This window comes from Sycon ciliatum, chromosome 13, assembly GCF_964019385.1.
Source record: "Sycon ciliatum chromosome 13, ocSycCili1.1, whole genome shotgun sequence".
Classification (NCBI taxonomy): Eukaryota; Metazoa; Porifera; class Calcarea; order Leucosolenida; family Sycettidae; genus Sycon; species Sycon ciliatum.
This window is the reverse complement of record NC_088655.1, coordinates 27,411,115-27,437,784: the sequence shown is the minus strand read 5'-3', so window position 1 is coordinate 27,437,784 and position 26,670 is coordinate 27,411,115. Positions and strand designations below refer to the sequence as shown.

Genomic DNA, 26,670 nt, shown 5'->3' with positions numbered 1-26,670 from the left:
TAACTAAGGACCACCTGTCACTAAGCTTAAGACCGCTTTCTCTGGCCCCAAGGCGTGGTCGTTAGTCACAGGTTTTACTGTAATTACACACTATTGACTCTTAGGCATCTTCCTTGTCACTTGGCCCACTCTCCCCTGATCCCCTCACTCACCAAGGGACAACCTCTCTGATAGCGCTAAGATGACACACTAAACCGTTGATACAGCCAGACCTCGCTTACCCGGTCCTCTTTTATCCGGATCCCTCGCCATCCGGAAGAACATGGCTGGGTACAGATTTACAGGATCCGTGGTGCATCCAACATAACCGGTGTTCGGTTATCCGGTTCTCTCGTCTATCCGGATATGTTTTGTGGTAAACGGATGTGTGCGGTTAAGCGAGGTCTGACTGTATGTTGTGTTGGATGCCCAACATCAGTTCATGGCTTCTAGCTTGTACTTTAGTGTTTAGTGTTTGCTTCTCCCATGATCTGTGATTGATTTGCGAAGAAACTCTCTAGCCGTGTGCTGTCCGTTCGAGTGCTTTGAAAACGAGTGCTGTCTAAACGAGTGCTGTCCAAACGAGTGCTGTTAAACGAGTGCTGTCCAGTCGAGTGCCGTCCAGCCGAGTGCCGTCCAGCCGAGTGCCGTCCAGCCGAGTGCCGTCCAGCCGAGTGCCGTCCAGCCGAGTGCCGTCCAGCCGAGTGCCGTCCAGCCGAGTGCCGCGCATCCGAGTGCTGCCATTGTGCTGCCCAGCCGAGGAGGCGGTTTGGCCTAAGCGGCACACGGCCTAGTGCCTCCTGCCCGAGTGCTGTCCAGGCGAGTGCTTTCCGGCCTGGCACTGGCGTGTGATGCCATAATACACAATGGGACGTATGCATCAATTTCCCGCCGTTATGTTTTGCATGGCAAGTCCACTACAACCGTACACACTGTCATACCAACTCTGCATAACAGATCATGAACTTTGTGAGCTCATACTCATAAAATTTATGAGTATGACCTTAATGTACTATAACGGGTTGTACCTGCCAAGTATGGGTTAACATGCCCCACAAAAAGGTGACGGCCATCTTAGATGCGTACCTCCCATTGCCTGTGTGCTATTCATTCTGTGCAGATAATCGGCACCACGCCGTCGAGTCCCGACTGGCTACGCTTTGTGTCGCAGGTCGACGCCAACATTGCCCAAGGCCTGCGCAAGGCCATTATCGTGTCTCTGGAGGCCATGGCGTGCGGCCTGGAGCCCTCGTCCGAGCAGGCAGCCGCCATCCGCAAGGAACTGAATATCAACAACCGTGATGTAAGCAAGGGTAGCGTTGTGACGGCTGAATGCAGTTACCCGTTTAGCATGAATGGTTCAGGACCGGGGAATGGTTCGTGCACTTGCGCTACATAAACAGTGTACAATATGCACGTAGCCGTGCTGTTTACATGCACCGTTGCAAAAACACCGTACTCCAACTACCCGATCGGGTTCTCAGGAACAAATTGCTACTCTACTACCCGATCAAATTACGGGTAACACGGGTACCCTACTACTCGTTGACACCCCTAATGAGAAGACATATCATCCTTCGTACTTCTCTGAGGTTCTCAATTTCTGACCTATTGTCCTATTGAAAGTATTCCTCCACTCTCGTGCCTCTACAGTAAAATGTTTGCACGCTGCATTGTCTTTCCGTTGACTGCGTTGCTATAGGAACCGTTCCTGAAAGTCGAGCTCATCCTTCTTGGCGGGTCACTGCACTGGGACCCGCCGATCACGGAGGAGTGGAGTTTGCTGTCCGTCAAGGAGCAGATGCTAGCCTGGGTGCGCGACATCCTGCAGAGACCGGCGAGTGTCACATGCGTCGCGTCTGAGGTGAGTGAAGAAACTTACTTCAAATATGTTTCCTTTCGGAGTATGAATCCAAGTTTTGCTAGAATGTGGGTTGCGTCGTTTCCTCCGATACAAATGTCATCCCCAACCTACATTTATCTCGTTGTTGACTTGCTGTCAGTGCTGAGCATTGAGAAGCAGAGGACTCGGCGGAAGCAGTGTTTGATTGGTCTAGCCATGCCAGAGACAGTGGCGGATCCAGGACTTGGCCGAAGAGGGGGCCCAAGGTATCCGTCCTCCCCCCCCCCCCTTCCCAAAAAAAACAACAAATACAACAACAACAAAGTCCTGAAGTTGTGAAGAGCTGTTGTATTTAGGGTCCGGCGGATTCTGCCGGCAGAAAAATTGGCAGAATTCGGTACTTTTTCTGGTAAGTTTCATGCATGTTTGGTATGTGGATAAAAAAAATGGAGGTTTGTATGGTTCTGCCAATTTCACTGCTTTTCGAGCAGAATATGCCACCTTTTCGAGCAGAATCCGCCGGTCCCTAGTTTTATTCCATTCTCACGACATTTTCAAACTGCACTGGAACATTTCCACTCGACAGCGGCTGCGAGGGACCTTTGGACGGCTCTTCAACGCGAACTCTCTTATCTACCGGTCCACTGAAGAACGACCTGATGTCAGACCCTTTCCTCTTCTTCGCATATCTGAAGGTAAACCCGTTGGCTACACGCGAAGTAGAGAGAGCGTAATAGTTTCTGACAAGTGAAAAAGAAAAAAGGAAGGACGAAGTCGACAGCACCGTGCACCATACACTATGAATATGATACAGGACTTCAGCCCAACGCGATCGCTGCACTATGCACCAGGCCCTGCATTTTTGGCACGTTTTTCACATGTTTGAAGTGCGGCCGTGTCCTCAGGTCGCAGTGCGTACAGTAGTTGTACACAGCGCGCTGGCTAGTACAGTGCGTGACACCGGGACACTTATAAAAGTACGTAGCACGCGTGACCCACTTGACACGGCAAGTCAATTTTCGAGCGCTCATTCTACAGTCTACTGACAGTACTGTAATCCTAGACCAAGGTCGAAATTTTCAAAGGGGGGGCCCAGGCCCCCTGGGCCCCCCCCTGGATCCGCCACTGAGAGACCAGAATGGTGTGTGTAGGGTTTTCCATAGCCATACCATAGCTGTTCGTACAGTTTGTGTATGATATGACGGGTACCTCCACATGCCCCTCTCAGCAGTTAACACATGGTGTCATGGTGGCCAAAGAGGTGGTCCGGCCATGGCCTGACCTGTGGGACTGGTTGCGCCGGCCCTGCTCAACAATTTTGTAAGTACCGGACATCCAGAACACCAAGGACAATCAAGGCTTGTTTGCTGCTACTTCAAGTTTCCTGCTCTCACAATCATCAGGCAACATGATGATGAGGTGCCGACCATGCCGGTATATATGCCAGGAGAGGGTGGATCTTGTAGTGCTGTACGAAAAGCTGTGTGAGAATGCAGGGGCTGAGTGCATCCTCCGGGTGAGTACCGGACATCTGTATGGTTGGCTGATATGTGTTCTGCTCTGCTTCAACAGGGTGATTTCAGTGCGGTGTCCAGTGATGACGGAGAGATTGATGAGCTGCAGGACTGCATCGACGACCTATTGACGAGGTGGCCCATGGATGCTCAGGTACTGTATGCATTTGTGTGTAGATAGCTGAACCGTGTGAACATGCTCTAAACACACACAAGGAGTAGCAATTCCCCCCCCCCCCCCCCCCAACTACCATCACGACCACCCCACACGCTTACACGCACGCTCAGGTGTGCGCACACGCGCGCGTGCACACACGCACGCACGCACACACACACACACACACACACACACATACACACACACACACACACACACACACACACACACACACACACATGCTTAGAGGGTGAACGACATTTGATCGTTTATACAGTCCCATACTCAGCTATACTGAAAATCCGAGAAAAAATCGCAATTTCCGATACGATAGATCCATGGAGGATTTTCTCTATGCACAAGTGACTGCTTCATGTCTGTGGCCAACCAATCCGGTGCAGTACAGTGCATCCTATGGAAACAAAAACTGTGTGACTCGACCAACCCGTGAGTTCTGGCAGGGGCGTCGGAAGGTAAGTTAGTGTGGTACGGTCAGCCATCTGAAGTACAATTCACTCGTGTGGGAGGGATGGATGAGGCGAAATTTTTGGGAAATTAGAGCCCAAATCAGTGCATTTTATTGATTCACAGGGTACTTGGGGCAAACAGTGGTACGGTCAATACCGTAGTGACCGTACCGTGTCCGACGCCCCTGTCTGGTGAATCGAGCTCATAGAAATCAGAGACTCCCTCGATTTAGGCTAAGGCCTGTGGAGGATCCATAAATACAAATACAAATAGTAATTGAGGAATGGCAACTCTGAGAGAGACTTCAACAGCGCCACTTGCTTTTCTATAATACAGTCAGACCTCGCTTATCCAGTCCTCTTTTATCCGGATCCCTCACCATCCGGAAGAAAATCGTTGGTGACCGATTTACAACATATGCCATGCATACATACAGTGTGTGTGTTCGATTATCCGGTTCCCTCGCCTATCCGGGTATTTTTGTGGAAAACGGATGTGTACGGGTAAGCGAGGTCTGACTGTAGTGTGCATATTCCAAAGCATATACTGTAAAAGCCATATAACGAAGAGCTAACTCTAACGAGTTAACGAGGAGAAATCTGTCGTTAAAATAAAAATTGTTATACAGAAATCGATACATACCGTATATTCTCTATTATAAGCACAGGTCTCCATTACTAGCACAGTCTCTAATACTAGCACACTGTGAGCACCTTTCGAAACATTATAAGCACAGTCTCCATTATTAGCATGGTCTTGGTGGAAATCAATGCTGCATGCATGATACCTAGCATGTATTTCTTCTTGCTCTGTATGGATGTATTGGTTGAAAAAATATAAGCACGGTCTCCAATATAAGCACGGGGTAGAGGGGTGTTGAAAAAATAGAAGCACGGCGCTTATAATAGAGAATATACGGTAATACTGTCCTATTGAGCGTTGAGAATGAGTGAGAATCGTTACCTTTGGTACACGTAAGCTAGTCAATTTTGGGAAATCGTTATATATGCGCCTCGTTAGAATAATGGCTTTTACAGTATACACATATTGCCTTGAGGTGTTTTTCTTCCATTGAACCTAATCTCTTGACCGCGGTAGCTCCATATAAATGCGAATAAAAATGTCAGGAAGCTCTTGTTCAGGGAAGATGTACGTAACGTTATTTCGTTTGACCCGTGTTTCTTTCCTCTGAGTGCAGGAGGTCAAGGAGAAGTTGGAGAAGTATTCGTTCCTGTGGAACCGCTCCGTCTTCAAAACGGTCGAGCAGTTTGTGTCCGGCAAGCTGCCTCGCTCCGACGCGAGTCGAGCGCGGACCCCGTCACAGGCTGTGCGTTCCCGAGCATCGCTGCACTCGTACGTTATCAGTCACTGCACAGTGCTGGCATTTGAAATCCAACCTGGAGTCAGTGGAGAGCAGAACAGACCTGGGACTGCACAGTACAAGCACTATCAACAGTGGGCAGTGTAGTGTGCCGCGGCTCTGCTTTTTCCGTGGGGTTGGATTTCATTTGCTACCGCTGTGCATATAGATTTGAGTTAGTATTGTGTTACACATGCTCTGGTGGCTGCCTGTTTTTGCTTCTGCTTGTGCAGTGTGTGGACTGTGGAGGTGGGGGTTAGTATGTGCCTGCGGGTTCATCTGTTTGTGTGTGTGTGTGTGTGTGTGTGTGCGTGTGTGTGCGTGTGTGTGTGTCTGTGTCTGTGTGTGTGTCTGTATGCGCATTTGCGTGTGTTTCCAGGTCTGACGGTCGTCCGCAATCCTCCCTGGGCATGTCTGGATTGATGGGTGTTGGAGAGCAGCGTCTCATTGCATGTAAGATGTATGGATTATACCATGAGCACAATTGGCTTACTGCCGAATATTTTCACGAGTGCGTAAGCACAAGGTAAATTTTGCGTGTGCATGGTCCAAATATCCCATGGCGCCCTCCCAAACATAGAGTGTTACCCATGCTAAAGTTGCCTTATTTACTCTTGGCATGATCCATGTGATCCGAGCGGGGTGCATCTTTGAACCTACCCAGCGGGGTAAAAAATCGCTGAATATACCCCGCTCAGAACGGCCGCTGATTGGCTGAAATCGACCCACCATTGGATAACCTAGCTTATACATTCCACTCTAGCATCTATCATTGTTGTTGCCCGCATCTTTATCTTCATTGCCATTCCTCGGAAAACAGAAATCCACCCAGTTCATGACGACGCTAATACATTATCACTGTGATCTGCAAATGACCAGTTAAGCATTTCTGCATTCACGTGTCCGGCTGTGTATGCCTCCTGCGTAGATTCTGAGGATTTCGACAAGGAGACAACACCGTTTCTGGACGACTTTGAGGAGGAAATGAATCGCTATGAGGCGAGTAGCGGGATTATTCAGTTTCTGCATGCGTGTTTGTCAGATGAAGAAAGTTACCCAAATCACTCATATTGCCAACGCTCATTCTCTCTGCCCGGGAGCAGTTTGTGTTTATGAATGGTACTGCAAGCTGAAAGTATGAAATATTGAAAGTCAAATATTCCTGGATTTACATGACACATCGTGAGTTTTTCGCACTCAATGCTCTGGTCAGGCCCAATGGGTGAACTATTAATGCAGGTGAGCGTGTTCGTGGGGCGGAGAACGGACATTTTAGGAGTGCAAGGAGCACACTGCACTGGAGCGTGAGAGTTCTTTGAAAGAAGAATCTCTGAGTTTTATTCCCAAACTTTCAAAATTGTTGTTCCAGAACCTGAAGTCTGTCCTTCTTCTTCGGCAAGCATTGTAGTTTTACTCACCATGTTCATTGGCTGTTTTTACCATGATCCTTAGTTTCACGGACCACGTGGTCCTTAGTCCTTGGTATACCAGGCCTGACACAATCGAAACTTCCTAAGCTGGTTGTGCTCTTGAACACAATTGTATAGCCGGTGGTATCGCGAACGTGTGAACTTTTTCTTCTTTGGTTTCAGGAAGCACTGGAGGAGATTACGGGAATGGAGCAGACGCTGCGCTACGGCTGGATTCGTGTGGACCTCTCAACGCTGATCCTGTGCCTGCGTGTTCTGTGCTCACGATGGCTGCATAGCTACAAGGAATACCTCACACAGAAGGTAAAGGTGGCACTGACAACCCCCCCCCCATCCACCAGCTCCAGCACCAGCACCTGCTATGATGACATCATTCGCACACCCTCCCTATCCATAGCATGTACGGTGATATTATTGTACTCCATCTGCGGACAGAACTGTTTCATCCTTTGTGGACTCATCAGCGCAGCACAGAGAAAATGAGGCCGAACCTGATAGCAATGAAAAATAAATTTAAAAATTTCCAAAGCCAGATTTAAATCAGGCCCGAACGTACCTTGCCAGAATGCTCAAACTGACAAGCCAGTGAGCTCTGCATAATGCAAACAGCAAAGGCACTACCATTGTACATAACCTTGGGGGGGGGGGGGACAGACTCGGTATACTGACTGTAGAGGCAGAAAATTTCGTCGGTCAATAATTTCGTCCAACTCCAAAGAAAAGGAGTTCGTCCGGTTGAAAATTTCGTCCATGGATCATAAGAGTGTATAGAAAAGCTGGACAAATCGATATTCGTCCTACATTTAATTTAGTCCAAACGCTCCTTGGACGAAAAAGACGAAAATAAATTCCAGACGAATATTTCTGCTTATACAGTAACTCAAAGAATGCCACCGCCAGGATGTTTCAGGTGGCCGTTGATGGTCCCCCTTGTCTTGTGGTGCTGAACTGTGTGTGTCTTCTCTGTTGTTCTTGTTACAGTGCGACAGCTGGCTGGGCGAGTTCTTTGACTTCCTGACACGTGTGGAGCCGGTTGTGGAGGGTGTCAGCGGTGAGGAGCTAAACTCGGTCGAGTTCATGAACCTCATCTTGGCGTTCAATGAGGTGGGTGACCAGTAGCTGCCATTCTAGTTTGTTCTAATTTTTCACGTGCTACAGCCTATGTGCAGTTGTGTCACCCTATCTTACTCAATCTGCGGACAGAACTGTTTCATCATTTGTGGACTCATCAGCGCAGCACAGAGAAAATGAGGCCGAACCTGATAGCAATGAAAAATACATCTTATAATTATCTAATATCCGTCTGCTGTACTTGGTGACATCCGAGTCTGCTCGGTCTTTGGCACACGGGCTGTTGTGTCTGCTGCTGCTTCTTCTACAATGTATGTTGGCTACTGGTGCTTCTGCTGTTCTGCCGGCTGTTGCTGTTTCAAATCTCTATTCTCACGATGCCCTGCAGCCAATAAAAGATGAAGTGTGCAGGAGGGTGTTACCTGCTCATTTTTCTCACTTCGTATTTTTTCTGTTTGGGCAGTGCTGAAACCGAGGCCCCTGGTCGGTTGAGCTGCTCTTGCCCCGCCTTCACTGCTTCGGCTGCCATCCCTATGTGCATCCCTGTGCGTTTTTGCCGCCATTTGCACCATGATGGTTTGTGGCTATTTTGTAAAAAAAGGGGGGAAATAGGGAGACAAAGCTGATTGGACCGGAGTTAACATCTACTTCTAAAAGTGTACGGGCAGGGTTGGCGCTACACGAGCATACAGTAATTATGGTTGTACCAAAAGTACATACCCCCCCCCCCCCACACACACACCCAAGAGTGTGCAACTCGACTACGGGTGCTGTCCCGAGAGACTCGCGACAGAATTTCAAGTTGACGTCATTTTTATGACGCAATGCGCACTGTACGCGCATTATCAGACGTATCCGAACCTGTGATGGACAAAGCTCCATTTGATCCTGTACAAACTAGGTCAAGGAAAACGTGTGATGTGTTGACACCCCGTACAAATGTCGTGAATCACTGGTGCATTGACCATTGCATCATAAAAATGACGTCAACTAGAAATTCTGTCGGGCCAGCAGGGTATGTGGGAGTTGCAAACTCTTGGGGGTTATGATTGTACTCTTGGTTGTGCTGTTGCTGTTTGTGTTGTTGCTTGGGGTGCTGCCCGTATCACTCTCACACACACACACCCTCTGGTTCTTTTCCGCACCACACCCCCACACAGGTCTCCGTTCAGCAGCTGGAGATGGACAAGATGTTCACCGCCGTGCACCGCGCCGTGTCTCTGCTGCACAAGCACGACCATCGCATGACGGCGCAGGCGGAAGCCATGTTCGAAACCCTCCCATCACGGTCAGTACACCTACTGACATACAGTAACATCTGGTTTAAGCTTTTTGTCTTTAGTCACTTTCTTATGTTGGCTTAGTATAAACTTATGAGTAAATTGCACTGTGACGCCGCGACCCATGGTCGGCAGAGTCCATGTATTTCATCAGCACAGCTATTAACTGGCACTGTGGATAGCGCCTACCCAGTCTAATGTACTTTTCGTCTTTCAACATGATTTTGTAGGTTTGTGTTCTTAAAAAAAAAAAAAAAAAAAAAAAAAGCGGCCACCCCACGGTGCAAGCAAAAGCGGTCGTTAAAGCCAGGTGGTCTTAAGAACCAGGTCCAACAGGTTCAGTGTAGAACTGTCGGGGCATGGAAAACGGTCGCTAAGGAGAGGTTAAGAGCAGGAGGTCGCTTACACCAGGTTCTACTGTACACTGGATTATTGATACGTTACGTTTGCGACGCCACCCTGCTGTTGTGCATCCCGGGCATCCTGTCTCTTTTCACCACTTCTTCCTTCTATTCACCAGGGTTTACGGCGAGTCTGACCTCGCTCACTGGCGTATGCACATATGCTTGCAGGCAGCAATCATGCGTAAACACACGCATGCACACACGCGCACGTGCACACACACACACTCTCTCTCTCTTTTCTCTCTCAATTTTCTTTTCTTCTCTGCCCGTGATCGTGTCTTCAGGTTTGCCAATCTGAAGAAGAAGATGTCGCTGGCCAAACAGAAGATTGGTCCTGGAATGCGTCAGAGCAGCGGTCGTATTATGCGGGTAAGGAGAATTTCCATGCCCTCCCTTCCCCATTCTCTCCACTTCTCTTCTCCCACTCGCCTCGTCTCCCCCTCGTCTCCTCCTCCTCCTCCTCCTCCTCCTCCTCCTCCTCCTCCTCCTCCTCGTCTCCTTCTTTGAAACGTCCTTAACTCTTAATCACAACCGTTTCCATGGAGAAGGGCCAGAGATCTGGCGTATTGTGTCACTATTTCCTAGACTCGCCCACAGAGCGCCCAGTAGACCGAGGTACCCGCAATTTTGAGGTCCGGTTAAGAGAGGTATTGGAAAGGCTTTCTGTAAGCCTTTCCTCAATGCTGCTCGATTTGCATTTTCTGAGCCGAAACTTAGTTGCTGCTCACACAGCAATTACACAACCAAGTCTTTCTTTGCCGTTGCTCACACTCATCAGACAGCAGTTGTATTTCTCGCGAAATATTTTCAGTTGCAAATATGGCATCTGGTGTGTTCTTTATTGTCGCTTCTTTTCCTGACTTCTTCAGTCAGTTTTGAGTCTCACATCTGGCTGCGGCCAACTACCCTTCACTTTGTGTGCTGTCGCTATTGCTGTCTATGTCTCTGTGTGTGCCAGTATATGTGGAGCGAGAATTAGTGAGCTCATAAGAGGGATATGAGTGTACTACTTCCATCACCACTATGGTGTTCGACGTTGCAGCTCAATTCCAATACCGTGTCTCTCTATTTTCCTCCCTGGGGACTTGGTCAGGGGGTGCCTATGTTTATTGATGAAAGCGTCTTGGTTCTGTTTTGGCTTGCAGGATTTGAAAGAGTTCAGCAATCTTTGCGACAATCTAGTTCAGCGTGTCAAAGAAAGCAAAGCGACAACTCTGACGATTTCTTCAGATGAAGCCAAGGACCTGATTGCGGAGCTAAGACAGGAGCTCAAGAACCTGCAGGAGAAATCCACCGTAAGCTGAATGTTCGGTGTGTGTGTGTGTGTGTGTGTGTTCGCGCGCGCGCGCGCGCGCGTGTGTGTGTGTGTGTGTGTGTGTGTGTGTGTGTGTGTGTGTGTGTGTGTGTGTGTGTGTGTGTGTGTCCCATATGGTGCAGTGGTATGTGCAGCGATTTCCAATCGATAGGTTGCGGGTTCGATTCCCGACAATTATGGTCACACACGTCTTTCTTCTCTTTCTCAGACTCCTCCTGACTTTTCTTTCATTCTCCTGGGTGGTTACCAGCAGCCAGTGCATGCCGGAGTATGTGGTGTGATGTGTGTGCGTGAAAAAAAATGAAAAAGACCAAAAAGTAGGGATTCACTGGCCAGAAAAAGCCACTTCATAGCTGTGTGGTGTAGACCAGGCTGAATAGTGGCGGTCAATTCTTCAGCCTTGCAAGCTGTTGAATAGTGCAATCCCAGCACAAGCTGCTATGGCTTCTGCTGTAGCATCGCTATCATCGCTCCGGTGATGGGCGTCCAATGGTCCAATGGTCCAATGGTGTGCGCGCACACCCGCGTATGTGCTTGCGTGCCTGCGTGCGTGTGCGCGTGCACGAACGTGTGTGTGTGCGTGTTGAGGATGAATTTGTACTTTGAGTTCCCATTCTTCTCCTGTGCGAATGTGATTCACGAGTGTCATCCCTCTAGCCAGAGGTGGAGCCGCCGGGTATGCCTTGGTGTGTATGGCGTACATGTAGGTATATACTTAGTGTCTTTGGTTTAGTGTTTGTACATGTGTGAATCATGTCCTGGTACCGTTTGGCTTCTCGGAGCAGGCAAGGTCCTCACACAGTATCTGACTTTGCCATTAGCATTCTCACCTGTCCACCAGGGAGTCCGGGAGTGTATGTGAGACGGCACCGGCAAGGGGAATGTGAAACGATGCGAGTTTTACTCTTCTTCTGTCCGTTCCAATCGCCCCTTGCTTAGGGGACAGAGTCGATTACTGAGTGCGTTCGATTATGCACGCGAATCGATTCATGAATCATGCTATTCACATCACCCCATGTGAATACTGGTAGGGTGAATGGATTCCGAATCGATTCCAGCAGAATCCAGGGCTCGTGACATGAAAATCGAACGACTTGAATGCATGCGAGTGGATTCATGAATCGATTCAAGTGCATAATTGAACGCAGCCACTGCATGCTCGCTCACGGCATGGCATGTCTGGGTTGCGTCTGGTGTTAGTGGGTCAAGGAAGTGATTGTGATCGTAAGTTTCATAGACCATAGATCATGTATACCGCCATCCTAAAGCCGAGGTTGAAGTGCACATCACCTCTATCACGATGGTCTAGTGCCACCTCCCGAAATCCTACAACTCCCTGCTTTCCGCCCCAGATCCATATTGCGGAAACTATCCTGAATCTGTGTTGTTTGTGTGTGTGTGTGTGTGTGTGTGTGTGTGTGTGTGTGTGTATGTGTGTGTGTATGTGTGTGTGTGTATGTGTGCACATGTATGTGTGTGTGTGTGTGTGTGTGTGTGTGTGTGTGTGTGTGTGTGTATGCGTGCGTGCGTGTGCGCGTATGTGTGTCTTCTCGGCACGTCTTCTTATCACACCGTACATAGGACCAAGTGGCCTACCAAGACCTGCTGGAAACGTCCGTTGTCAACTTCCAGGTGTTGTCCGAATGCGAGCTGGACCTGGGCAGCCTGGATGAGCTCTGGGAAGTGGCTGAGTGAGTACTATGCACACACAGTCCATCAGTGCAGTCGTGAGGAGTTAAGCAGCTCCGTGTCCCAGGGTGCAAACAATTCAAATAAGGCAAAACTTACATATAAGCAGTGTTAAGCACTCAGATGGCGAGCCAAGGAAACAATTGTCACATGGAAATTGCGGGCACAAGTTATGCGATCGAGTCCACCACTTAAACCAGTTTTGTGCTACCTTGTGCACGTCTGACTGTTCAAAATCTGGTTTAGTTGGTGGACTCGATCGCATAACTTGTGCCCACAATTTCCAAGTTACAATTGTGTTTAAAACACATGGGCATAAATATGGGTCAATAGGGTATGTACATGGGATGTGGACACAGCCCTGCTGCAGCATCTGACCTTGCATACTTGCTCTGCAACGGTCTATTCCGCTGTTTTGTCTTGCAGCAACATTCTCAAGGAGCAGTTGAAGTGGCGCGAGACGCAGTGGAGCTCTCTGGAATGTGACAAAATCATGTCGTTGCTTGACGGGCAAGTTGATAAGCTGAAGGAGTTAGATAACCGCGTGGAGAAATGGGCGCTGTACCACAGTCTCTTGGAGCATGTGGAGGCGGTGAAGGTAAGACTCCTTTATACATATTACCGGAAACAAAAAAAAGGTCGTGACTTTGATCAATCTGTTTGTTCTGAGGAATCAAGCGATGGTGACTCCGATCTAGACTCATACGCTGCCGATGTGAAAAGTAATATTGCAGGGTTGCCGGAACCGATCCGGTTGGTCAGGTTATCACCGGACCAACGTTAGCCAACAACACCATGTTTACTACTACAGAGGTCATGTGTACCCGCTTTTATCATAAACAAAGGTTTAGCTGCTCTTGCCCCGCCTCGACTGCTTCGGCTGCCATCGCTATGTGCATCTCTGTGCGTTTTTGCCGGCGTTTGCACCATGATGGTTTGAGACTCTTGTAAAAAAAAAGAAAAAAATGTGTAAAAAGCACTGAAAGTACCCGGACCAACCGAAAACTGCTTCCGGCAGTCCTGTAGTGTGCGTGCATCAATGAAGTATATCCACTCATTTATTTGAACTGGTTTTGTTGCTATGAACCCGATTTCTTCACGGTCAAACTCGTGGTTTTTCTGTGTATTTTGCGCTGTCCACGCAGGTAACCATTCCGATCATGCAGAAGCTGGGCAGCTCGGCAATGCGACTCCGCCACTGGAAGCAGGTGGTGCGCTTTGTGCACGGACAGCCGCAGCTCATGCCCGAACAGCTTCCCACAGTGACGCTGGGAGAGCTGATGCGCCTACGATTGCACGGTACGCTGCCTGGTAGTGGGTGGCGTGTAATGAGTGCTGTTTTGGGAACTTGAGGCTTTCTTATCATACGGTTTGAAACGTGTTGTTGACACGAGTCTTCTGTGTTTGTGGTGTGTGCACTTGCGCATTTGTCTCTGTTGCCGTATTTTCAGAACCATACTTGGACGAGGGCAAGGAGTTGTGTAAGTTTTCAGATTGTTTCCGGCCACGTAGTGGTCATCCGTTACTCTAGATTACGAGAATAGAGTAAAACCTGGTTTAAGCGACCACCCCACGGTGCAAACAATAGCGGTCGTTAAAGTCAGGTGGTCTTTAGAACCAGGTCCCACAGGTTAAGTGTAGAACTGTCGGTGCATGGAAAAACGGTCGTTAAGAGCAGGTGGTCGCTAAAACGAGAGGTCGCTTACACCAGGTTTTACTGTATTGGGATGTTGAATGTGCCGGGAGTTAGAAAACCAGGCCACGCACGTTGATGCTGAGCAACAGCAGTCTGAAGACGTAGCTTGATCAGCACCCTTCGTTCAAGGTCCAACACACAGGGAAATCCGCCTAGCACTAATGCGCATAAGACGAATTTCGAGTTATCACAAAATAAAATCCAGACCGAAATACATGCCGAAGACTCCAAAGTGCATTCTCTCAAAAGACTCAAAACGCATTTTGTCTCATCTCAAAATTCACCTTCTATGAAAATGAAGCTGGATTCACCCAACGGCAAGCGAAATACTTGAAAATGGAGTTTACCTGCATGCTCTGCAACGGTCTGTTCCGCTTTTTTGCAAGAGGGCGGTGCGGATTTTGTTCCTGGCGTGCCTAAAAGTCTGAAGTGCTGTGGTGATAATTTGATTTCTCCGTTGTTTTGATTGTGTATTTGGTTTGGACGTGAAGACAACCCGTCGGATCTCGCTGCTCTAGTGTCCAAGGCTGAAGAGGAAGTCGCTGTGGAAGACGTCATCAAGGTCCTGGAGAGCGTGTGGCTGAGTCGCAACTTCAACACGCACCTGCGCACGCGAAACAGACGCTCTAATGCCCCGCGGGTAAGTACTTGTGTGTTTGCAATCCTGCTAGCTCTTATCGCGTTTCTCTCCTCTTCCTCTCTCTTTTGGCTGCTTGTCTGTCTGTCCGGCCAGCCCACCCATATGTTCGCCCGCCTAACTGTTAACTGTCTGTCTGCCCTTCCACTTGAAGAGGGAGAGGGAAGGGAGAGAGGGAGAGGGAGAGGGAGAGAGAGAGAGACATTACAGAGACAGACAATACGACAGGCACTATTTAAAACTATACAGTACAGTCGACGTTCTTATCAGCCCATGTTTGTTCTCTTCGTGCACACAGGCTTCGGCGAGAAGTTCCCTGGGAAGTGCGTATCGGCGTGGTCAGCAGCGTAAAGCCACCAGTGTGAAGCCACCTTCCTATTCCAAAACAATCAGCCATGCTGGTGAAAGCTGCTCAATCAATGCTGGACCTCTATCGGTAAGCAGCAGGGCCAGTCAATTCTCTGGAAAATAGGATGACAGCGAAAAGTGCATTGGCCGGGAATTGATCCTCCCACCACCCAAGATTGATGTCGCTAATTTTTCGCAATCCATCAGAACCAGAGAGAGTTTACGATGGCTAATGTTTGCAGAGCGCTGTGGTTACACTGTGGTTACAATTTACAAACATATACACACTGTTGAAGTGTGATTTCGCACTTAAAAAAATTATGATAGTAAAAATATGCATTGGCCGGGAATCGAACCCGGGCCCCCCGCGAGGCAGGCGAGGATTCTACCACTGAACCACCAATGCTTGGATAAAGTACATGCTGGTTGTCAGTCACCTGAACACGACTCCGATAGGATGCTGCTGCCTTCAGCGTGAAATGATTGCTTTGCAACGGTGCTCTGACAGCACTTGGTCTTCTTTGCGTGCATGTGTGTGTGTGTGTGTGTGTGTGTGTGTGTGTGTGTGTGCGTGTGTGTGTGTGTGTGTGTGTGTGTGTGTGTGTGTGTGTGTGTGTGCATTGCAGGAGCCCGTGGTGGTCATCTTGGAAGTGGAGAGCATTTTTGAGACCCTGGAGAGCCATCACGTATGTTATGCATGCATTAACCAGCACAGCTCTTGTAGCACCAACTACTCTTTTGTTGTCTTTGCATTTTGTCTTTGTCTCTTTCATTACCCCTATTATTTTGTAGGGATGTGCACATAGTATAACAAAATGTTTAAAAAAATTAATGTGCGGGGCCATTGGAATGGTACAGTGCTGATGAGGTCCACAGAGGTCATGTTTAATACTAGCGAGCACTCTCTCTCTCTCTGAGTAGCGGCGGAAACTTGAAGAACATGGTTGAGACATTGTTGTGTGATCATTGTGTTACTGGCTCTGTCCACTGTACATAGAGCACTGTACGCAGCCTGAGGACCTTTTAGACAACTCCTCAATACTGAGCATGTAGTCAGAATTTGATTTCTGTGCAGTGAAACCTGTCTAAGACGACCGCTCAAGGTACTTTCAAAACCGGGTCTCTGTTACCAGGTGGTCTCCTTATCCAGGGTCATTTGTGTGGAAATAGCATCCCTTGATCCTGGTTACAGTGGTCGTCTGGGACAGGTGGTCAACTTATCCGAGTGGTCGCCTTGGCAGGTTGTACTGTGCTATGACACAGAACGCTGGACTCAAAGATCGTCCGGCCATTGCTGAGACACCGTCGGCAACAGCACCAGTGTCAGTCTGTTCTGCTGAAAATGTGAATGTTGTTGTCAGTATGAATTATAATCTACGAATCACGCTGAAGAAATTCAGTGAAATTATCACTGGATGAGCTTTGAACTCACCCCACTCTTTCCTTTCACAAGCCTCGGTATTGAATTGCTACGCTGCGGGCTAGGTGCGAGGGTAGAAGGTTGGAAACACGGTGTACTTGTGTGACCATTCTTGATGGAACTCAATGGCACACGTTTGGTTAAAGGAGGAGGGAGGGAGAGAGAGAGAGAGGAGGGGGGGGGGGCATCATAGGGACGAATATGTTACTGGAAAGCGACGGTATTGCCCGAGAACTATTATTTTCATGTTGTACAGAACTTTGCTTTTGTTCTTTTTGTTGCTGCCCAAAGACTGACTTGCAACCAGAGCTGTGACTGAATGTTTTTTTCTCCTTCTTCTTCTCTGGCTGATTCCTCCACTGTCTGACATCATGATTATGTTGACAGTCGCTACTCTCACGCTCCGCCACTGCCTCGCTATCCGAGGACTTTGTCAAGTGGCAACGTCGGCTGCAGACCATTGAGACGGTGGTCCGGTTGTGGATGCGCGCGCAGGCCATCTGGGACGAGCTGGAAGACGTAAGATGCTCAGCATTGGTATACGGATGAATGCTATACGCTCATTGCGCAATGACGTAACTCGTACCCTTAGAACACCCCACACAGCTGCCTGGGTATGGTTGTGTGTAGGGTGTTGAACAGTACATTGTTGTCCTATGGTTTAGTTGTGTGGGGATGTGGAACAGTGCATAGCTTATCCCAGCATACTCACATGCGTTACTCACGCATTCCGTATTTGTTCATTAATCCGCAATGGGCTTATAGCATTATGTGCACGTGCGCATACCCGTGTGTGTGTGTGCATGTTTTGTGTGGGCGCGTGTATGTGTATGCAGATCTTCGCCAGCACGTCCGTGGTGCAGGTGTTGCCGTTGGACGCACGTCGCTTCTTCTCCTGCGACCGCAAGTACCGGTCGCTGATGGCTGAGGCATCGGTCAACGCTAACATCTACCACTGCTCTCACAAATCAGGTGAGCTATGTGTTGTAAGAGAACGCTGGTGACGTTCTCGGCCGTAGTACGAGACGTCTTGCTGAGGAACGTGACTGTTACAGTACTGTGGCGTGCCGAAGAACGTAACGTCGGAGAACGAATGGGCAAGGATTTCACCAGGCATGACAATCATACTGATCAGTGATCATATACACGGTGACACAATTGTCCATAGACCCTAGTATTCAGGGGCGTCGCACACGGTACAGTCACTACGGTATTGCCCGCACCACTATTTGCCCCCAGTACCTCGTGAATCAATAAAATACACTGATCTGGGTTCTAAATTTCCAAAATATTCGGCTCAGCCATCCCTCCCCCCACGAGTAAATTATACTTCAAATGGCTGACCGTACCACACTAAAATACTTTCCGACGCCCCTGGTACATGAACAAATTAGGACGGCCTAGGCTACGGCTCAACCCCCCAGTTCTTTGGCACCCTACGGCACTGTAGTATCAAGAGTACTGCTATGAAAAGGGTTCAGTACAGTTGTATGAAGTGCCCCGGCTATACTGCAAGAAGTAACATACTGTAGTGTGTTGTATAAAAGCCTGTCTTGTATAGAAGCCTGTTTTGAATACAAGCCTGATTTTGAAGATACACTGTCAACACATAAGCCTGATTTTAGTGTTGACATACATAGAGATACGTGGTTTGAATAGAAGCTTAGCACTGACACAGGCTTCTACACGAATAAGCCTGGGTTTAATACGCAGCATTACGGTACTATGGGAGTGGGATACGTGTACGGGAGTGGGATACAAAGTAGCATTTCTGAGGACCCTGCATACACCTGCATGTACACCTATACCAGTCCGGTGTGCCCTTGCAGCACAGTAAAACCTGCCACAACCGGACGCCCTCGGTGCGGCGGAAACTGTCCGGATATGACAGGATTTCGCTTTGATCCAGAGATGCACTTTCGATCCACAGCACCTTGTGGTGCATGAACATGTGTCCCGTCAGCACAGGATTACATTTGTTGCAGGGTCCGGTAAACTCAGGGTTTACTGTACATCAACAACCGGACAGCTGCCAGTTTAGTGTCCTCCCTATGCTTCATCCTTGCTTAGAGGGCATCACGATTTTAATATGGATGTAGCGGTAGAGGTTTTGCTTGATTGGGTTTTTTGTTGTTTGTTTCTTCTCTCAGGCCGCTCTGAGGTGCTCCAGGAGCTCCATCAGCAGCTGGAGCTGTGTGAAATGGCCGTGCTGCGGCACGTCAAAGACCTACGCTCCCAGTTCCCGGTGCTGCAGTTCCTGTGCGCCCGCGACGTCCTGCACCTGGTCTCGTCCGGTGAGTAGCACTCTCGTCAATTTGCGTGCGGGTGAATGGAGATTGGTCTTTGGTTGTCATGGCAGCACTCTATTCTTGCATATTTGGAGTCCATATACACTCACACCTCGGTTACTGTAAAACATGTAATTTTCGGTGTAACTTAAATTTCGGTGATTCGGTAAAGAAACCAGGCACCTAAATTTAGATTACACCTAAATGACACTGGAGTATACACTAGCTGTATGCGCAGGGAACGCTGGTCACCAAATTCTACATTACACCTGAAACCTGGCAGGTCCCTGATACAGAAATTTAAATTCACCTAAAATTACATGTTTTACAGTATCCGGACCCCAAAGCTACCGGCACTACGGTCTACCGGGCACCCTTTGGGCGAGTTTCAGTGGAAATATTACTACTCTTCGGCCGAGAGTGCATTGCGAAGTGGAGCTGCCGCTTACACAATGGACAAGTGTAACGTTAGTTCAAGACGGCAGCAGAGTTTGCTCTTCGACCCACATGCTTCGATCTCTCCCGAAGACCGAGAATTATCCGCATCACGCTAGTTGGAAAGGTTGAATCAGTCAACCATGCCATGGGCGACCGAACAGGGCTAACACTATCTCTTCTTAGCGATGAACCCAGATGTGAATCAATAGTGAGATTCTGCTATACGTGAAACGCAGAGGAATCATGTAGAGAACAGGTGTCTGGGTTAGAGTCTACAGCTTTGTGTGTGTTTGGGTCCAGATATCTACACGGAGATAAGGTTCTCTACGTCGTGGCACACGCAAAGAAAATGCATGCTGATCTGCTGGGTTCATTCGAATGCAGGCAGAAAACTGCCAAAATGGGAACGGGAAATTCCCAATACACACTCCACGTGATTTCTTTATGTCAACGTAAGAGCAGGGCAGGTTTACGTTAAGGGAGCGTGAAGGATGTTCACGGGATTCTCCACGCCGCGTTCCCTGTAGCGTACAGTAGAACATCGCTAATGTGCTCTCCGTGTCTTTGCCTTCCTGACCTCAGCTTCCGATGCGGTTCGTCTGGAGCGGCACATTTGCAAGTTACTTCCGCCCGCCTGCTTTCTGACCGTGCGCTCGGTGGACAGCCGAGAAAGCCGGGAAAACTCGGCCATGCCCCCGGCACGTCGAGGCTCGCTGCAGTACGCCAACAGTCGTCACGGCAACTCGCTGGACAGCGGGAGCAATATGACGGCAATGACGTCGTCGCTGAAGCGCATACTGGCGATCGTCGGAGCGGGCTCTAGCGGCACGCAACGCGGATACAGTGACGCCAATCGTGCGGATGGTGAAGGAGAGTCATGTCCGCTTCACCGCTCGATCATCGAGGTGATCAGTCATCTCGGAGAGAAGTTACAGCTGATTAATGTAAGTTGTGATGTCCTCCGTGCTGTTGCAGTACAGTCAGACCTCGCATAATTGCACACATCCGTTTTCTACAAAAAAATATCCGGATAGGCGAGGGAACCGGACAATTGAACACACATACTATATGTATGCATGGCATATGCTGTAAATCGGTAACCAGCGATTTTCTTCCGGATGGCGAGGGATCCGGATATGCGAGGTCTGACTGTACTGGCATATTACCGTACAACTGGCATTTTGAGTTTCGACGTCTGAAGAAAATTGTTGAGCAGTCTCTGCTCGGGTGACAGCTACATGTACACCATAGCTCGGTTAGAACCTCAAGCCAAGGTCCCTGGTGCGAGTCCTGGTGGGGACAGTCAATTATTTTCTTCAGACCTTTCCGTTCTGCATTCCCTCAACTAGTGAATCACTGGTATTGTTATTGCTGATACAGTCAGACCTCACTTTAAAACCGCACACATCTGTTTTCAACAAATAAAATATCCGGATAGGCGAGGGAACCGGATAATCGAACACACATACCGCATGTATGCATGACATCGGTACCGACGATTTTCTTCCGGATGGCGAGGGATCTGGATAAAAGAGGAGCGGATAAGCGAGGTCTGACGGTAGTATTAGTACCATGCGCTGGCTTACTGTTTTGTGTGTTAGTAGGCTGTGCCGGTGGTCATACTGGTACGTCCGTACTGGTGGCTTATGGCCAGCGATGCTTTACCACTATGCTATTGCGGAGCAGCGGCCATTGAACCTTTTCTTCAGACTTCACACTTCACGCTTTCATTCCCGAGTTTCCGTATCCTGTTCATTGTGACTTTCCTCGAGTTTCAAGAAACGTGTGTTTGTGCGTGCTCGCTTTGTGCTCGGTTCCGCTCCCACTGCAGCCTGTCCTGTGCAGCCCGGCCAGCTCCAATCTCATCCCGTCGCTGGCCAGCTCCACGCTAGCCACGCTGAAGGAGAAAGTGCCTGAAGTCTATCGAGTGCTGGCCGACAAAATGGCAGGTGAGTCGTCTGGGACTGTCCGTCTCTGGCTGGCTGGAAAGTGGTCAGCCCAGTCAAGGCCTTGCTATGCAGAGTATGAGAACACTCGCGTGAATTCCACGATTTCTTGTGAATTTTGCGCATTACTCCTAGAGGATGGTATGGTCCCTGTGGATGCCGAAAGCTAAGTCTAACTGATTCAAAGAGTGAATTGTTGGGCAAATTATTGTCTCTAATAGTAATTCTTTCTCTTGTTCTGCCGGTGTCTGTCTGTTGGTGTCCGTCCGTCCGTGTGTCCGTCCGTGTGTCCATCTGTCTGTCTGTCTGCTGGTATCCGTCCGTCCGTGTGTCTATCCGTGTGTCCGTACGTCTGTCTGTCGGTGTCCGTCCGTCCGTGTGTCCATCCGCGTGTCCGTCCGTCTGTCTGTGCGGTGTGTGGCTGCTAGACGACCGCATCCAGCTGACCAATGACGTGCTGCTGGTGATGCAGACCATACTGCTGCACCATCCCACTCAGGTCACCAGCGTAGCCATGCGGCTGCTACTCGACTCTCGGCTGGACACCATACTAAACACTGGTAGCAGCAGCAACAGCAGTGGCAGTAGCAGGGGCAGCAGCAGTGACCAAGAAAGCGCGGACGGCGTCCACAAGCGTCTTCTGCAGCACCGCAAGTTCGTCGTCACCTTCCAGCAGCGTCTGCTCCACGCGCTGCCGTACATCCACAGCCAGGCGAGCTCGGCCACGCTACCCGCCATGCAGGAGTGGCATGACAAGATGCGTAGCCTGGCTCCGGGGCGCATGCTGCGACAGCAGAACAGCACCGTGGACGGCAGCATGGACAGAGCGGCGTGGAAGAACCAACAACGACGGCTGTACAACGGTAAACTATCCGTGTTGATGTGTGACGTGATGTGATGGCCTGATGGGTCTTAGGTCGGTGGGGAACGGTCGTGAAATGCTTTCGTTCCGTGCGCTATCTCATTCACACATTAACATTTTGCATCGATACTGTTAGTAACTCAAGGTCGTTTGTATCCAAGCATTTAGATATTCTTTTCCTGATGGGTGTGGATCATGACGGGACTGCCTCGGTCATGCGCTTGGCTGAACTAACTCGCTGGGTGTGTGTGTGTGTGTGTGTGTGTGTGTGTGTGTGTGTGTGTGTGTGTGTGTGTGTGCGTGTGTGTGTGTGCATGTGTGTGTTCTCATATGTGTGCGCCCGTGCATATTCGTGTGTGCACGTGCTTTCGTGAAGGCGAAGTTCTCAAGATAATGAACATCCTAGCGGTGATCGAGACGCACAAACAAACACTCACACATCTGCTACACCAGGGATCTTCAGCAGGCTCTACCGATGCTGGGCCGCTGGCGAAGGATATGCAAGCGAAGACACTGTCATCGGCGGAGTTGCCATCGTCGTTCAAGCGCATTGCTTTACTCCCCGGCACGTCAGACGGCAGTCAGGAGTTAAAGGTCACCGTGCATGTGAGTTCGGTGCGCTCGGCATCACTTTCGTTTCAACCGGCATCAGCGTTATCTGGTTCAGTTAAAGCTACGTAACACTTACATACATAAGATCAAGAGAACATAACCCAAGAGTGTGCAACTGCCTGCATGGCCTCATATACAGTGCTGCGACTGCAGCAGAACTTCACGTCACGTGACATGGTTCAAAAGGTTACGCTGGCAAACAGTGCAAAGTGGCCACAAGAGAGTTGAGCCCAAAGCAGGGTTCCGCACAACCCTGTATCTATCATGCACAAGGTGCAAATAATGTGTACGGGTTTGTCACATGATTGGAACTTCCACCGTCGCAGACCCCATAGCTGGAGTTGCACACTCTTGGGGGTTATGTACTCTTGACGAAGTTGATATGATGGAATTTGGGTGAGCACGAAAGAATGTCCAGGCCGAAATACACACCTTTTGCTGGTCAAATTTCCGTCAAGGTCCCGTCCGCAAATACCAATACCATGTTTAAAACGAAACGTGACTTTCAGCAGCACTTTCACAGTCAACGTACAACTAGGTTGTCACTGCCATGGTTACACAACTTTGACGGCCCTAATCTCATCGGGTTCACTTTGTGTAGATCATCAACTGCATCCTTGGACAGTGCCAGGCCGTGGCTAGAGATCGATTTTTGTTTCACAACGACGAGCCGAGCATGGCCCATTTTGCCGTTTATATCGCATCACTGGCGGTATGACAAGGTCACCAACTTTGTATGAATTTATGAATATCACAAGAGAACGTTCTTGGAAATACTAGGGACCTTTCGCACCCCGCGGACGGATACGAAACGAATGCTGATTCGTCACCTGGGTTCGAGGATTCGTCAGAGTCCCTGCGGAGAACTCGTTTTCACGAATGGAGGCCTCTTCATTCGTGGCACGCTCCGAATCCGTCAGGTACACATTTATTTGGATTGGTACACATGTTTTGCAAGGTACACATTTTTCCCTTGATTCCATGATCCATGCACGTGTGCGTGTAAAATCCCGTACGCCAAGCTACCGGAGCCCGCGGCCGTATTCGTAGTTGCCATGCACATTTGCATGACGACTTGCGAAACCTGAAATCTGTTTTCAACGAAACGATTACGAGCCGAATCAAACTTTCGTTTCGCATTCGTTTCGTAGCAAATGCGAAAGGTCCCTACTGTTCCGACCTCGCTTTAAATACGGTACTAGTGTGTATAATACATGTTGCCTGATGATTGCGGGAGCATGAAACTTCAAGTCGCAGCAAACAAGCCTCGGTTGTCGTTGTTGTTCTGTTGTGTAATACATGTATATATTTCATGAGTGCTCAGTTGATACTAATCATAGCCGTTTTTAATTGTGTTTTTCTAGAAAACTGTTCTCTTGGTTTTCACCTTGCAGGTCAAGGAGACCACTAGGGGCACTGGTAGCAGCAGCAGCAGCAGCAGCAGTGGTGGCAGCAGCAGTGGGAGCAGCCCTACCAGTGGCGGAAGTCTTCTAAGTGTGCCGCTGGCCTACGACTACCTGGGTTCTTGCGTGGTGCATCCCATGTTACCGAGCATGTCAAGTACGGTGGCCAACGCCATTAAGACACTGCACAGCAAACCGGCACTTCTACTGCAGGGAGACGTAAGTACCTGCAAGAGTAGATGAAAACCAGAGTGTGCAGCTTGGGGCCTTCTCTGCTATGGGTGTCTGTCACGGCGGAATTCCGTGATTACATCATATTTGGCGCAGATCTGAGGCGGGAAGTGGCGTGGTGCGTACAACTGAGCTGCAGTTGTGCAGAAAGAGACCTGCTTGATTCCTGCTTGCACGCACTACATCACTAAAATGATGTTATCGCGGAATTCTGACAGCAACACATCAGAGCTGCACACTCTGGTTTCCGTGTACTCTTGGTACCAGCCATCACGACGTTGGTGAACACGGTAGCTTGTGTTCATACGTCCTCTCTTTGCTAGCCGTGCAGAGGTTAGCAAACACAGTATGCAAGGTCAGCTCTGTCGGGATCTGCTGAAAAATTCGCCATGCAAGAGTTGTACTTCTTATCAGAGTATGTCGTATCCGCACACATTTGTTTGTGCGCTTACGGGAGGAGAGTCCGTGCGACGAAAAAAACGACCTCACTAAGCAGCTGTACATGTTTGTTGGTTTGTTTAGCTTTATTTTACTTCACCAGAAGAAACACAGGCGAAATCTGCCTTCTCACTGGGCGTATTGCCACAGTTCTCGCAAAATGATGAAGGTGGCGATATAAGAAAAGGAGGAAGAGGAAAATACAATCATGAACAAGGCACAAAGATAAGACGGAAAAAAATCAGCGAGGGAGTACTACAAGTAACGAATTTGAATTTGATGAATTTTTCATGAAAATAATGCAACGGATCCAAAGGTTCCCGGGTTGAGGGAATGTTATGTATGTGTCACCTGGGTACATACTATGTAAGTTCCACTCTTAAAACTTCTTTTACAGTATCCAATGCTGTAGACAGCAAGCTGTTTCGGCTGTAAATGCCTCATCAGTGCAGCTACGAGCTTTAAGCAAGCCGCGTTGCCAGCCATGGTGCAAAGGAGGCACCACAGACATTTTAGATAGCTCGTCGCTCTAGCGCCAGAGTGCTCAAACTACGAAAAGTAGTGGGTAATGTGTAATGCAGCAGCCCTAGAGCAGTATGCATTTTACCCGCTGTTCTGATGAGGTGCATATGGTGTGTGTGTGTGTGTGTGTGTGTGTGTATGTGTGTGTGTGTGTGTGTGTGTGTGTGTGTTTGTGTGTGTGTGTGTGTGTGTGTGTGTGTGTGTGTGTACATCCGGACCCGTCTTTCCCTTTCCCTGTCAGGCTATGGCCGTCGACCAGTGTGTGGACATGTTGTCATGGCTACAAGGCCAGCAGCTGTACGTGTTGCCATGCCACTCCGTGCTGCTGGTCGACACACTCATCAACCACCTGCAGGGCATGTCAAGCCAAGGTAGGGTACCGCCTTCTGTACATACACACACACCGGGGTGTCAAGGGCGTCGGAACGTATTCTACATTGGTGCGACTATGAAAAGGCAGGGGTGGAGTCCGGGGGCTGTCCCCCGGGAATGTGTTTGGAAAATTGGGCCCAAATAGCCCATTTTTCATTGCACATCCAGTGCATTTGCAGATTTCCGTGCTTCTCGTACGACAGGCGTACTAGTATACATGGTCCATGGTGTGTGTATGTGTGTGTGTGTGTGTATGTGTGTGTGTGTGTGTTTGTTTGTGTGTGTACGCATGTGCGTGCGCACGTGTGTGTGTATGTGCGTATGCGTACTTGTTTTCTTTCCGTTTTCCCTCACGAACAGGATCCATCCTGTACCTGCGTGACGTAGACCAGTTGACGGCGCAGCTCCTTAACACGCTGGCGCAGTTCCTGCACTTGCTGCGACGTGCTCTGCAGCGCGGCTGGAACAAGTTCGTCTTCCTCGGCAAGCAGGTGGACGTCTGCAGGTCGGCCAAGTGCCTTGCGTCGGCACAGACGGGCCCGTCGTCACGGCTACGCCCGCACCTGGAGACGCTGCGCGTGCCGCCCCTGGATCCGCGCATGCAGGTGGAGTCCATGCTGGCTCGCAGCGCTTTCCATAACGCGGCCGAGCTGGCGGAGCGTGTACACTGCCTGACGGATGCGTGCGCACGCCTCAACCACTCCACTTCCAGTAAGTAGAATTGTGTGTACATTGAAATCGGGTGGAATGACCGGGGCCGGCGCCCTTATTGCTTTTAGCGCGTACATGCATTGTACCGCACGTATACACACTGTAAAAATGGACCAGCAGTGCTCACGGCTGCAAGGCCAGCACCCCGTGGCCGCTTGACTTCTCAACGGATTTCAATGTCCACAAGAGTATGATGTTGTTTTAAACTTGCAGTAAAACCCGGCCTTAGCGGACAC

At 49.3% G+C, this 26,670-nt stretch overlaps 1 protein-coding gene across 1 annotated transcript in view; it reads left to right on the top strand.

The window, feature by feature from the left end:
• Nucleotides 1-26,670, top strand: part of LOC135829539 (uncharacterized) — an 86,379-nt gene that overhangs the window by 845 nt on the left and 58,864 nt on the right. The window contains exons 3-30 of the mRNA XM_065341936.1: nucleotides 1,100-1,282; nucleotides 1,682-1,843; nucleotides 3,395-3,490; nucleotides 5,160-5,314; nucleotides 5,701-5,774; nucleotides 6,250-6,320; nucleotides 6,914-7,054; nucleotides 7,733-7,855; nucleotides 8,983-9,110; nucleotides 9,791-9,875; nucleotides 10,652-10,801; nucleotides 12,403-12,512; nucleotides 12,937-13,108; nucleotides 13,656-13,809; nucleotides 13,962-13,991; nucleotides 14,698-14,846; nucleotides 15,142-15,279; nucleotides 15,818-15,877; nucleotides 16,999-17,130; nucleotides 17,448-17,583; nucleotides 18,762-18,905; nucleotides 19,920-20,281; nucleotides 21,169-21,286; nucleotides 21,712-22,146; nucleotides 22,522-22,751; nucleotides 24,152-24,379; nucleotides 25,593-25,722; nucleotides 26,084-26,434. Of these exons, the coding sequence (XP_065198008.1) occupies nucleotides 1,100-1,282; nucleotides 1,682-1,843; nucleotides 3,395-3,490; nucleotides 5,160-5,314; nucleotides 5,701-5,774; nucleotides 6,250-6,320; nucleotides 6,914-7,054; nucleotides 7,733-7,855; nucleotides 8,983-9,110; nucleotides 9,791-9,875; nucleotides 10,652-10,801; nucleotides 12,403-12,512; nucleotides 12,937-13,108; nucleotides 13,656-13,809; nucleotides 13,962-13,991; nucleotides 14,698-14,846; nucleotides 15,142-15,279; nucleotides 15,818-15,877; nucleotides 16,999-17,130; nucleotides 17,448-17,583; nucleotides 18,762-18,905; nucleotides 19,920-20,281; nucleotides 21,169-21,286; nucleotides 21,712-22,146; nucleotides 22,522-22,751; nucleotides 24,152-24,379; nucleotides 25,593-25,722; nucleotides 26,084-26,434 (4,447 nt within the window). The remainder of the gene's footprint in view (nucleotides 1-1,099; nucleotides 1,283-1,681; nucleotides 1,844-3,394; nucleotides 3,491-5,159; nucleotides 5,315-5,700; nucleotides 5,775-6,249; nucleotides 6,321-6,913; nucleotides 7,055-7,732; nucleotides 7,856-8,982; nucleotides 9,111-9,790; nucleotides 9,876-10,651; nucleotides 10,802-12,402; nucleotides 12,513-12,936; nucleotides 13,109-13,655; nucleotides 13,810-13,961; nucleotides 13,992-14,697; nucleotides 14,847-15,141; nucleotides 15,280-15,817; nucleotides 15,878-16,998; nucleotides 17,131-17,447; nucleotides 17,584-18,761; nucleotides 18,906-19,919; nucleotides 20,282-21,168; nucleotides 21,287-21,711; nucleotides 22,147-22,521; nucleotides 22,752-24,151; nucleotides 24,380-25,592; nucleotides 25,723-26,083; nucleotides 26,435-26,670) is intronic.